Source organism: Chrysemys picta, chromosome 5 (genome assembly GCF_011386835.1).
Source record: "Chrysemys picta bellii isolate R12L10 chromosome 5, ASM1138683v2, whole genome shotgun sequence".
Classification (NCBI taxonomy): Eukaryota; Metazoa; Chordata; order Testudines; family Emydidae; genus Chrysemys; species Chrysemys picta.
In genome coordinates this window covers 59,398,393-59,411,938 of record NC_088795.1, presented here as the reverse complement: position 1 = coordinate 59,411,938, position 13,546 = coordinate 59,398,393, and the positions used below count along the sequence as shown (strand labels likewise).

The window sequence follows — 13,546 nt, the reverse complement described above, 5'->3', positions numbered from 1 at the left end:
TACTTTTGGTTAGGAGGGGTTCAGGTAATTGAATTGTAACTGTATTGGTACATGTACATAAAAATAATTTATCGAATATCGATATGTGCATGTGATCGACACATGGTTCATGTTGTAACCTGGCAGTTCTTCTAAACCACTCATATCCCTGACCGATCAATTCTCCATTTTCCAGTTGCAAGGTGAATGGTAATAAGAGGTGAGGTACTTAGTACTATTCCTCTACCACCAGAATGGCAATTTCATTGGGTCTCAGAAGGCATGACATACGTTAGCATATGTCCTTTAGATAATTAGAAGGAAGACCGTATTAACCTAACAGGCATTACAACCCTTCAATTTTATTGTGTGCACTAATCATCTGGTAGCTGACTCCGAGACTCATTGTCCTTCCATGAAAGTAAAGAAGTTTGCATTGGAAAAATAAAACTTCCTTGAGTTAAACTGATGGTGCAAGCCTGCATTGTGGAGTGAGTTTGTTGCATTTACAATCTCAGTAGGTGGCTTGGCAAGACCTCTCCACACTTTTCACTATAGCATCAGTTTCCCCCATATTTGGATGCTGACATCTGGAGACCTTAGAAAATGCACCCTCCATGATCCAAATGATCCCAGTGAAGTTGCTGATCAATCCAGTACTAATGTTCAACATGAAAATATGGTCATTTGCTTACAGGTCATGTAGATTCTTGTTGAGATTTTCTCTGTGGTACCATGTGCAGGATAATATGAAATTTGAAACTGGCAGAAGCCCTTCAGATGTAAAGCATGAGCAGATGTCAATCTTCAGATTAATGTATCTTCCAGATGCACAATCTTTCATTCAGAATTCAAAACTAACCCAAACTTTGAAACAGCACCAAGTGAATCATTTCCTTAGCCAATTCCTAAGGTTTAAACCATCCCAGATGACACAACTGTTACATTTCACAGATTGGTCTCATAGAATATCAGTCATATACTCTTTGCTGCTACTTTCTATTCTTAAACTCTCTAAATAGGAGTAGAAATTATGTAGCATCTACCTCAGTGAGAATGGTTAGAAGCAAAAATTAAAACTGATTTACTTGTAGAGGTTTAGCTAGTTTGGTGGCACAAACTGCTTCTGGTGGAATTGATGGGAATCAACACTGAGATTTGAAGTGTTGAGCTGTTTTTACTAGACTCTGCAACACATAAGGCTGTTCCAAACTCAGACCCTGATATTGAGTGTAGATACTTGCCAATAGTCATTTTAGCCAGGATACTATCAGGTTTTGAAAATATATTTGTAACTGTGGTCCTGGCTGCTGTCCCAGGGCTGCGTGGTAGTGGAAGAGACTTTTTCTAAAAACTGAGCATCTCTCCCACCTACTTAGCAGACCCTTAGAGACAAAGCCCCTGCTGTCTGCCTGTGTCTCATGCATGGAGTCAGCTCTCTGCTCTACTGTCTTAAAGCTGTTTCTGTAGAACTTTGCTTAGATTAATAAGGGATAGAGGTATTTGGCAGGCACTGAGGGACTGTGGCCACTAAACAGCTGAGAGAGTAAACCTGCACATGAGCAAAGAGAGAAATCAGTTACAGGGTGGTAGGTAATGAGGGAGAAGCCATTGTGGGACATGAAGGTAGCCATGAAAGTTTGGGGAAATAAGGGTCTGGAGAGCCATGAGGAGGAGGAGGAACCATGGTAGGAAGGATCAGTTCTTTTCCCAATGATAATTTTTCATGGAAGATTTCAGAGGCCAAAGGAGAATTAATGTATATTCTGATGACATTTTATTTTCTTTGTTCTCCCTCTCCTCCCCACGACATTTCTAAAACTAAAATTATCGAACAAACAGTAGAATGTGCACACAAATCTGGCAGCTAAGGACCTGACAGCCCACTAATTTTTGGTTTATTTGGAGAACTTTTCCTGACAAAACTTTTCAGATGTTAACAACTATGCATGAGCAGGTGCCAAACATCTGAGAAACCTGCAACAGCTTCTGCATCTTATTGTAATAATGTAAAATGTTAATGAGCTTGTTGCAATTAAGATTCCTGCATAGTGTGATGTTGTAATTGTGATGTTTCTGCATGTTAAAGCCTGTCAATTTTCAAACAGGTTATGGGGGAAATAGTAAACTTTCAATTTAAAAAGATTCATCATGGTGGTTTGCTGAAAGAGAGATCTTACTAATTTTAAGCTAGTGACATACTATTGCTATTTTGTCCTATGTAAATGCAAGTTTTAGGAGGAAGAAATGCCACTTGTCTCTCTTCTTTTGAATGTCATGTCTACACACTTAAATTCATTATTGGTATTTAATAAATAATGTGTTCAAAATTGCATCAGAAAGAGATTTTTTTTAGAGGTACAAGTTCATTATATCTTTTACAAAACGTTCTCGTTTGATTTCCATTTTATCATGTTTTTAAGGTCAAATGTGACTTTAATGTTCCATAAAGAGACAGAGATTGATAATCTGGAAAGAGTAACCCTCTAATGTGATTTATATATATGGATTTTATGTCAGATATGAAAAGTTGCTGTTCAAATTGTAAAGGAGGATCCATTAAAGAGCACTTTAAAACACTTTACTACTTAGCTTACCTTGGACACTTGTTTTTAGAATTCTGCCCTTTCAAGCAACTTAAATATAACAGCTTATCAAACATTTACTAAGTGCCGGTGAAGAGAATTCAAAATTGTCATGGGTGCAGGATAGGTTAATATACTGGAAAAGACAGCAGTGTTTAAAAGGAGCTATAAAAATCTTGTTTAGAGGCGGTCATAACTTAGCCAACTTATTATTATTATTTTTTTTGGTGGGGAGGCGTTGGCGGGATGCTGGGTTTAGGCGTACAAAAGAGGATTCTTGATAATGTTTAATTGAACTGGAAATTCTACTGCTTATGGTTCACACTTTCTGGATTTCTGTTCATCAGGTGAGCATTGTAAGAGTGATAGGAGAGTTAGGGAACAGGTGAAAGGCAAAATCTAGATGGAGAATTTACAAGTGAATTTGTAATCAGCGTATTTTTACTGTTTTTACCATTTAAGGGTGTCTGTAAAATTAAATGCTTGTTAACCACTGGTTTAGATTTTCATAGACATCTACATTATATATATTGGATGTATTTTAGTCGTTTTCTGCATAATTGTTGCAATTAAAGAGAGTGACTGATTAAAAAGCACTTTACTTCATGTGTATCATAAGGCATAACTAACATTGTTTTATGTGTATAGGTTTTGTTTATTTTTAATATCTTGGTACCTAAACTTGGAAGAATTGTTCTAAAATCTGCTCTGGTTGCTCTCCCTTCCTTCCCCTTCCCCTCCGCCCCCCAAAAGAAAATTTTTCTTGTTTGTTTGGATAAACATTTGTGTCCTTTCTACTAACTAGATAATAGAATAATCCAATCATTGACAAAGGCTCAAGTGCTTTGTCTACCTAGCATATGAAATCAGTAGAACTGCCAGGTTGAAATCTGAGGAACAGGAAGTCTTAAAGTTGTGGGTGCAGGACTTTCATGACACCACATTAACAGGAAAATAAAGAAAAAAGAAAAAAAAACACCCAGGAAAGCAAAGGTTTTAGTTTTTGTTTTTAGTTTTTCACCATTCAGTTTTTATGTAGTTAGTCTTTGTTAATGGTGTTACGTTTTGACAGCCTTGAAAAACAGAATATTTTTACCAACAGTTATCGTACATAAAGTTAGTGTTAGCTTTCCACACTGGCCTGCTAATGTATCACAACCTTCTGGCTAGAGGAATCACCCCTACCGGTGAAAAGCTAGTTCAGTCTTCATATCCATTCAGTGTTTTTCCTCTTTGAAACTTCCAGCAAGAAAACTATATGTAATGTACTATCGAAATAGCATATATAAGGTTTTGATTTTATTTAGGGGAAGGATCTTCAAAGGTACATATAGCAGTTAGGTGCCCAACCTCCATTCACTTAGAATGCAAGTTGCATGTCTAACTGCTATCTGTGTCTTTTGAAGATCTCCCCTTTGAGACTGGCACTATAAAAAGCTACACTCTTGCAGTGTGATAGAATTGGTTATTCTGAAATCATCTACTGTGTTGTCAGGTTAGTAATGTTTTAAAAATATGTTTTAAAAAGAACATGGTGTAGTGGCTAAAATACATAACTAATCTGAGTTCTGTATTTAGCTCTGCTATAAATGTACTGTAACCATAGGTAACTATTCTGTCCCTCAAGTTTGCACATCTGTAAAATGGGGATAATTCTTATTTCTGAAGGCTTAGTAAAACTAATTGTAAAGTACTTCAAGATTCTTGGCTGGAAGGTGTTGAAGTGCAAAGTGTTAAAGTATTTATTTATTTTTCTTAGTCGCTGTGTGCCCAGTATTCTGCAGATAAACGAGAGGATGAAAAGATGTGTGATCATTTGATAAGAGCAGCCAAGTTCCGAGATCATGTGACTGCATCCCAACTAATACAGAAAATTATCAACATTCTGACAGACAAGCATGGAGCCTGGGGAAATTCTGCATCAAGGTAAAGATAGATCTTTAAGATTTGGCTTTTGTTCAGATATGATGGGATGATTTGGATTATGTCTTCAGATGAAGTCAAACCTAATGGAAAATTGGCATATTACAATTTTGTTTATGGTAAAACACTAGATATATATTTAAAGAAAATTTTTGGAAGATACAGAGGATTTTACTTCAGCAATGCATTATCTACAATTGGGGATTAATCCATTTTTCTTTTTTCAGCAGTCTTGTTTACTCACAAAGCAATATTTGTAGTTTAGTGACTTCTCTAAATACCATTACTGAGGCATATCTGAAATGGTAAAAATACATTTGCTTTCCTGAATGTAGAGAATCAGTGCAACATATATGTGAAAGCAATAACAAAATAGAAAAAAATTCTTCCCCAGTTGGATTTAAACTTTATTACTATGTAGAGCTCCAGATTTTTTTCAAATTCCAGTATAACTGCATCATTTATTAAAAAAAAAACAGAAAATACATGAATACATATGCCCTAAAATGTTTTCTGTTATTGAAGCGTGGAATGGAATATTTAACACCTGACCAATGGAAATTTATGAAGAGAGGTAATGTTGCACCCCTCGTCTCCAAGAAAGAGGAAAATGGTTTTTTACTATATTGCGTTGTCTACTCATAAATTAGAGCAAAACACAACCAAATGAAAATTACATTGCTTTCATTTGGGAAATTCTACACAGATGGAATAGTTATCGCATTGACACCTGTTTCATTGTTTCTGCGCAAGTCAAGCTGATAGTTTCAGCTGAATATTTAAAATGAAAGTTCAAATCCTAGAATGTCTGATTAGGGATTTAAAAATAAACAGAATGTGTCTTGGCTAGAACAAACCACGCTGGGTCCATTTGCCTCTTGAAATGCTGTCATTTGTATGCAATGCAATGAAAGGTGGAGGTAGGAAATGAGTGAAAAATTGAATATATTTTTTTGCCAATAATCTCAATTAGCTCTCTTGTATTAAAAACAATTTTTTCACGTTCAACAATTTCTCATTTCATAATAAGTTTTGAAGGATATTAGATATTAAGTACTATTAATATTGAGGTTTTTGTTATAGCATATTAGAATTACAGGTTAGCCACAAACCCAAAATGTGGTGCTCAAACTGTGTTAAACATGGAAAGCCTTTATGAAAATGCTCTGCAAGAAAATAAAAAATAATTACACACTTAAATATTTCCTGCAAAGGTAGGTTAGTTAATCGCTTTCTATGAACATATTATTTTAAGATTGTAACAGAGTCTCTTCAAACAACTTTGTAAAGCACTTCATACATCAGTGGCTCTTCAGTTTTCAGAGTATGACCGTAGTGTTTTGTTCAGTTGTTTGTGTTCCTTAGTTTAAAACACTTTCTGTCCTTAATGGCTTTTAAATAAGGAATATGACGAACTCTTTGCCATTTAGATGTGTTTTGCTCATCATGATAATACTGGTATAGCGAGATAGGTGGAGCTGTAATTGATAAAATGTACTGCACTCAGAGAGTGGGTTAACTATTCTCTGATTTTCTTCATGTGAGGCTTGCATAATCAGCTTGTAAATTATGTAGTGTAGAAAATATGGACATGATTATTTCTATTTTATAATAAATAATGATCTACAGTGAAATGGAAATATCACATAATGCACTTTGCAATACACTTAACATAATTCTAAGAAACTTAAATGGCATTAGAGAGGGGAAAAAAATCTTTATCAGGAAGGCAGAATGCATTTACCCACCATAAACCTGTTTAAAAAAAAAAAAAAAAAGCACACAATGGTTGTCATCCTAATCAAAAGCTATATTAAAGGGGTTAAATTAATGTTTTACAGCATTATTTTACTTTCCCTTAAAGAATTGTACTAGTTTTTTGTCATGTAAAATCAATCTTAGTAGTACTTTTTAATATTTGGTTTGTGGTATTTTGTTTTTCATCCTCCTTTGGAATCCATATAATTGCTTGTAGCCATGGCTCTGAAGGCCTAATACTTTCCCATTAATGTCATTTATTTTGTTTCAATATTGATGGCTTTTCTAATGCCATACGATCAGTGGGCTGCAGTGCTGGCAGCTGGCCTGGGATCGGCAGTGGTTTTAATAAATCACAATCAGACTCATGCCATTACATCAATATTTTTAGTCAATTATAGAGAAGGTCAGGTGCTACATTCGGTATAGGAGCCCCAGCATGTGGCATTTGAGAAACATCTGGTACTGCAACAAAACTGCAAGCCGGGGAAAAAAGAATCCAATTTATCCCATCTAAAGAGACCAAATGAAATCTGCTGCTTTATGGATAACACAATGATGATTATAGCCATTTTAAACATGTTATACTTGCTAGACTTAATACCCTTTATACAGACATATTCCCTAAAGTTTCCATTCAATAAAAACTGAAAATGAAAATATTATTTCCTCAGAAGCAGATGTGAATTGTTGTTTCCTCACAGCAGGCATCTAATATCTTTTGACACATAGTGACCTGCCTGAATGCAATTTGTGTCTTAATATCCAGATTGTACCAGCTTTTGCCACATGAGAGAGAGTAAGCAAGCTCTTTTTCCTCCACTGGATTTGAAGTTCTGGCTATTGCCTTGGCATGCAAAGAAAGTATTCCTCTCACAGAGCTCTGATATCTGTGTGCCCTTTACTGTCATTGTATTTTTTCAAATGCTTAGAGATTTCAGGAAATAATGGGACAGACAAGTACCTGTTCATCCATACATTACTGTCACCTGGAGTGAGGCTCAGGTGAAAACTGAGAGAGCCTGATAAGAATGGTGGAATAAGCAAGAAAGAGGACACAAATGAACAGACTGGCAGAAGTAATTTTTTTCTGGTGCATAGAGCAGGCATTGTGTTTATTTGGGTCAGGAGACAAATCATCTTTCATGTAGATGACACCTAGTAAAGTGGCTGAATATAAGAAGGATGAGGAGAGATGATGGAGAACACTGGATGAAAGTCTCAGAGGACATACTACCCTTTTCTCATATCGTCCTTCATTGCATTCTAATAGGCTGACTAATGTACCATGGAAATTCATTCTTGGTATTAGAGGGGAAAAGGGTGGTACTCTTCTCAGAAAAATGCAAAGGTAGAACTGCAGACATAAATTATTTTAGAAGCAATAAGGTTTAGGAATTTTTTAAGAGAACCTCTGTATATCAAGATCTCTGAATGCTTTTGATTAGTTTAGGAGACCGAGTTTAGGCTCAGGTTTCGGTTGCTTAAGAAACTCTGTTTCAGATTGGTTGAATGTGTTCTAATGGATGCCCTCAAGCAAGAGGCGTCTCTGCCTTAGAGACATTCATCTTTTTTCTGTGTCACAGGCTTGCTGGTAAAAATCTTTGTGATGCTCTCTCCAATTTTTCTTCAGTAAATCAAATCTTCCTTCTTTCAAAAAGATGAATGCTGTAAGGTTGGGGTGTTATAAAAAAAAAATCAATGCAGGCAAAATTGAAACAGTATGCCTCTGTATTGATTGGCCTTGTGAAATCGAAACTAACAGCTTTGTAACTGTTCCAGTGGACAGTTAGCTGACCTGTAATGGATAAACTATCAATATTAGCATTACTATTTTATCTTGTAGTATGTCATTTTAGAATCCAGAGTCGAAGGAAAGAGAAGGGTTGAACTGAATTTTTAATGTTACTTGTAAGAAGTAACCACATTCTTCCTCTGTATAGTTGTTGGTAGATAAGTGACATATGTACTTGTTCTGTTTTAAAACACAGTATTACTTTAAAGAGAAATGATTATTTTTAACCTGTTCCCTTTGGCATTTGCTATAAAATGCATTTCAAAATATTTGTTTTTTAAATAAAAAAAAAGAACAAGAAAAAACTCCAAACAAAATAGCACCAAGAGCTTTGCTTATCAGGGCAAATGTAGTTTTATTAGTCTAAAAATTGAGAATATGATGCACCTTTTCCTCCATCTGTAGTAAATTTTATGACTGAGTTTATTAATAAAAATTACAAAGTTTCAAGATGTTCATCATAGATTTATACAGTGTACTCTTCCTAAATAGGTATCAATGCACCGAATTTTAAAAATGTCCCCATAAAACACGTAGTGATGAAGATGTATAAATTTCCCCCTTTCTTACTGGTTCACCTGCTTTTCATTCTGACTCCTACCTGACCCTGAGGATCTTGCACTTGACATCAGTGTAAGGCAACATTCATTGCTTTCTCTGGAGCTTTGATGATGCTAGGAAATTCTTTATAGCCTACAATGACAATAACATAGTGAAATGGCTTAATAAACCTAACATTTTTCCTATTTGTCTCCTGCCCTGTGTCCCCCTCCAAAAAATGCAAATCATTAGCAAATGAAGTGAAGGCGGGGTGGGGGACGACTAATGTAAATGTCAGATGAAAAAAATAAGATTTTTTGAAGTGCTTTTATGAAATAAGTAGGTGTATAGAAGTTAGTGTTTAAATGTTGTATTTTTATACGTGTACGTCAATACATATGCAGTAACTCCCTGTGAGTTGTGGGAGTGCTATATTTGTAGAGAGGCCTGAGGCCAAGTACCTTCAGCCATTATAAGTGAAAGTTCCTCTACAATCACACTCTATCATGTTAAAATGCCTTTATAAAATATTTTTTATATAATTTTATAATAATTAGTTCTTTTCCCTTCCTGTTCTGAAACTGTATAGTGAGCTAAACTGTCAGTGAACCAATTCATCTTATCTGAAAAGTAGATGGAGGTGAGGCAGGGAAGAGAATAGTCACTATAAGAGATTCTTTATTCCATTACTCAGAACAGTGTTACTTGTCTAAATCTCGAAGTAGAGGGAAAGGAATAATTTCTTAGCTTCTAAGTTTCCACCTCAGTACAAAATACTGTAAGGGGGAAAAAAAAATCAGTTGCAATTCACAAATACAAAATGGAGAATAACTGGCTAGGCAATGGTACTGCTGAAAAGGATCTGGGGATTATAGTGGATCACAAATTGAATATGAGTTAATAGAGTGAGGCTATTACAAAAAAGGCAGATATTTTTCTATGAAGTATTAACAGGGATATCATACACAAGACATGATGGGAGGTAGTCGTTCCACTCAGCATTCACGAGCTCTCAGTTGGAGTGCTTGTGTCCAGTTTTGGGCACCACACTTTAAGAAAGATGTGGACAAATCAGAGACAGCCCAAAGGAAAGTGACAAAAATAGAGGTTTAAAAAACATGACCTATCAGGCAAGTTTGAAACAGCTGGGTGTGTTTAGTGCAGAGAAGAGAAGGATGATGGGGTGACATAAAACATGTAAAAGGCTATTATAACAAAGACAGTCATCAATCAAAGTAATCAGCTTAGTTTGCAGCAAGGGAGATTTAGGTTATACATTATGAAAATTTTCTAAGTATAAGAATAGTTAAGCACTGGAACAAGTTACCTACAGAGGTTGTGGAATCCCCATCAATGGAGCTTTTAAAAACAGGTTAGACAACCACCTGTCAGGAATGGTCTAGGTCAGGGGTCGGCAACATTCGGCACGCGGCTCGCTAGGGTAAGCACCCTGGCGGGCCAGGCCAGTTTTTATTTACCTGCTGGCGCGGCAGGTTCAGCCGATTGCGGCCCCCACTGGCCGGGGTTCGCCGTCCCGGGCCAATGGGGGCGGCGAGAAGCCGCGGCCAGCACATCGCTCGGTCGCGCCGCTTCTCGCCGCCCCCATTGGCCCGGGACGGCGAACCGCGGCCAGTGGGGGCCGCGATCGGCCGAACCTGCCGCGTCAGCAGGTAAATAAAACTGGCCCAGCCCGCCAGGGTGCTTACCCTGGTGAGCCGCATGCCGGACATTGCCAACCCCCAGTCTAGGTGTACATAATCCTCCCTCAATGGACGGGGATTGACTAGATGACGTTTTGAGGTGTCTTCCTGCCCTATCTGTCTCTGATTGGTTTCAGACTATTTTTTGTTACTGTTTGTCATTCCCTGTTACTCCATCTGTTGCAGATTCACTGTGCACTGTAGTGACTTGCAAAGCCAGTTAAGCAGAGGTGCCTGGGACTGATGGATTGATGGGTGTGGTCACAAGACATCCAACTAGGCCATCAATTCAATGGCCTAATGGTGGACATTGTTATCTTTCGGTCGCATTTAGGACCCATTGAGAGTCCACTGATTTCCAAGAGTGCAGACAATCTGAACAGGCCCATAGTGCTGACAGAAGCTGAGGTCTGACCTCAGGCTGATTGTCTGGGTATGCCGAAAGAATGACAGGACTTTACCGACCACCCCAACTCATAGGAGGGGTTAAGGTGGACTATAATGATGGGGGGTTGGCTCCCTGCTCTACCAATCAGGGGAGCCCCCAACTGCCCCCAGCTTGTTCAATTACCAGCTATGCATGAGGTACATGTACTCTATTTCACTGTGTCATTCTCGGAGAGCCAGTTTGTATAGGATAACAACTGTTTCCTGCTGCCAGCAAATGTAATTAGTTCTGTAGCTCAAGTGGTAGAAGTCTGTGTTGCAGGTTTGGGATTTAAACTGGAGCTGGTTAGAACACTTTGGACTAAAAGAAAGGTTATTGCATCAAAGCCAAAAAAATCATTTTGTGGAGACAATTTGGTTTTGACAAAGACTTTGTTTAAAAGGTTTAGGGGGAGTGGGGAAGTAGAGAGAAACTCACACTCTAACATGTTTATTAGGGCACTGGTCTAGGATCTTCAAGTCTCTGTTGCCTGATTTAATGATCTGGGATGAAAAACTCTGAGAGCACTTTATTCAATACACAATATTTTAAATTATTTGTGTATTAATCAGTGATTTTCCATATGGTGTGTCTCTTTTAATGCAAATTTAATATTTAATTTTGGCTACTAGGCATTTTTATTTATGGTAGCCCTCAGTATATGCTAGGTACTTTCCAGATACCAGTGGATTATGGTGCCTTTTCCAAGAAGCTTACAAAGTAAACAGAGATTAGGGAAAGCAGAACAATTTTAAGTACATCAGTTTGATTCACTGTAAGCAGCATGGCATAAATTGGCCTTTTGAAAGGAGCGTAAGTATTGGTGGCATAGTGTCCACGTGAATGAACTCATGCAGGCTGTACCAGCCATAGACTCCTTCACGAAAGGAAGCAGTGAGAAGCTGGCAAATAGGTGGATAAGACTGGGAACACTGGGAGCAGAGTGGGAGGGGATGTGACAATGCAAAACTTGGCAAGGGAGGGTAAATAGGGTCTGTTCTGTGTCCGGTACTATTTATAATGTAATGACTTGGATAATAGAGTGGAGAGTATGCCTTTAAATATTTGTGGATGATACCAAGCTGGGGGGAGTGGAGCGGTTTGGAGGGCAAGATTAAAATGCAAAACAACTTTAACAAATTGGAGAATTGGTCTGAAATCAACAAGATGGAATTAAATCAGGGGTCACATCCAGCCCTCCAGACATTTTAATCTAGCCCTCGAGCTCCCGCTGGGAGCGGGGTCTGGGGCTTTCCCCACTCCAGCTGGGAGTGGGGTTGGGGGGCTTGCCTCGCCCTGCACGGCTCCTGGAAATAGCGGCATATTGCCTCTCCAGCTCCTACGCTTAGGGGCAGCCAGGGGGCTCCGCACGCTGTCCCTGCCTCAAGCACCATCCCCACAGCTCCCATTAGCCGGGAACCACGGCCAATGGGAGCTGCAGGGCGCCTGTGGATGGGGCAGCTCGCAGAGCTGCCTGGCTGTGCCTTTGTGTAGGAGCCGGAGAGGGGACATGCCGCTGCTACTGGGAGCTGCATGAGGTAAGCGCCACCCAGAGCCTGCACCTCTGACCCCCTCCCACCTCCCAACCCCTTGCCCCAGCCCTGATCCCCCTCCCGCCCTCTGAATCTTTTGGTCCCAGCTCGGAGCACCCTGCACCCCCAGCCCCGCATCCCCAGCCCACCCCCAGCCGGAGCCTTCACCCCTTCCTGCACCCCAACCCCCAATTTCGTGAGCATTCATAGCCAGCCATACAATTTCATACCCAGATGTGGTCCTCAGGTCAAAAAGTTTACCCACCCTGAATTACATAAAGACAAATGCAAAGTAGTAAAGTTAAGAAGAAAAAAAAATCAAATGAACACCTACAAAATGGGGAATTACTGGCTAGACAGTAGTACTGCAGAAAATGATCTCGGGGCTATAGTGGATCACAAATTGAATATGAGCCAACAATGAGATGCAGTTGTGTATTAATAGGAATGCCGTGTATATATAAGACATGAGAGTTAATTGTCCATATCTAGTGAGCATTGGTGAGGCCTCAGCTGGAGTACTCTGTCCAATTCTGGGTGCCACACTTTAAGAAAAATGTGAACAAACTGGAAAGCAACAAAAATGAGAAAAGATTTAGAAAACTGGACCTGTGAGGAAAGTATTGAGAAAAGATGACTGAAAGGGAACCTGATAAAGAACGCCCTGCATCTTTAAGTGGCCGGGTATTTGGCTGGCTGGCGGAATGAAGGGAAACAGTGCTTTATGGCTGGAGGGAGGTGGCGGGGTGGGAGGCGCCCCTCCCCGCTGGTCCCAGCGCAGACCTGCCCTGCACTTGCTGTGGCTGGGTGACAGGAATCCTTCCCTCAGCCCAGCCCAGCCCCGGCCCCAAGCTGCTGCGATGAGAGAGGGCTGGGGGGAGTCCTCTCTCCCCACCGCAGCCCCTGGGCAGCCTGCACCCCAAACCCCTCATTCCTGGCCCCACCCCAGAACCTGCACCCTAAGCCAGAGCCCTCCCCCCCCCCCCCCCCCGGACTCCAACCCTCTGCTCCAGCCCTGAGCCCCGTCCCACATTCCGAACCCTTTGGCCCCACCCCCACCACATGAATTTTGTTATGTGCACTAATATGAAGGTGATGTGTCACACATCACCTCCATATTGGTGCACATAACAAAATTCATTCCGCACATGGATGTAAAAAATTAGAGGGAACGCTGAAGCCAACCCCATATTCTTGTAGCCCACCTTAAATCCTCCTATGAGGTGGGGTGGATGGTGAGGTCCTGGCTATGGATTTGCTGGAGGGACCTGGATGGAAGAAGAGGGAGAGCTGGTAAAAGCCCCCTG

General features: G+C 39.7%; 1 protein-coding gene across 8 annotated transcripts in view; it reads left to right on the top strand.

The window, feature by feature from the left end:
- Nucleotides 1–13,546, top strand: part of LRBA (LPS responsive beige-like anchor protein) — a 551,104-nt gene that overhangs the window by 235,634 nt on the left and 301,924 nt on the right. For all 8 annotated transcript variants that reach the window (XM_065597797.1, XM_065597794.1, XM_065597798.1 and 5 more), the window contains exon 37: nucleotides 4,324–4,490. In XM_065597797.1, the coding sequence (XP_065453869.1) occupies nucleotides 4,324–4,490 (167 nt within the window). The remainder of the gene's footprint in view (nucleotides 1–4,323; nucleotides 4,491–13,546) is intronic.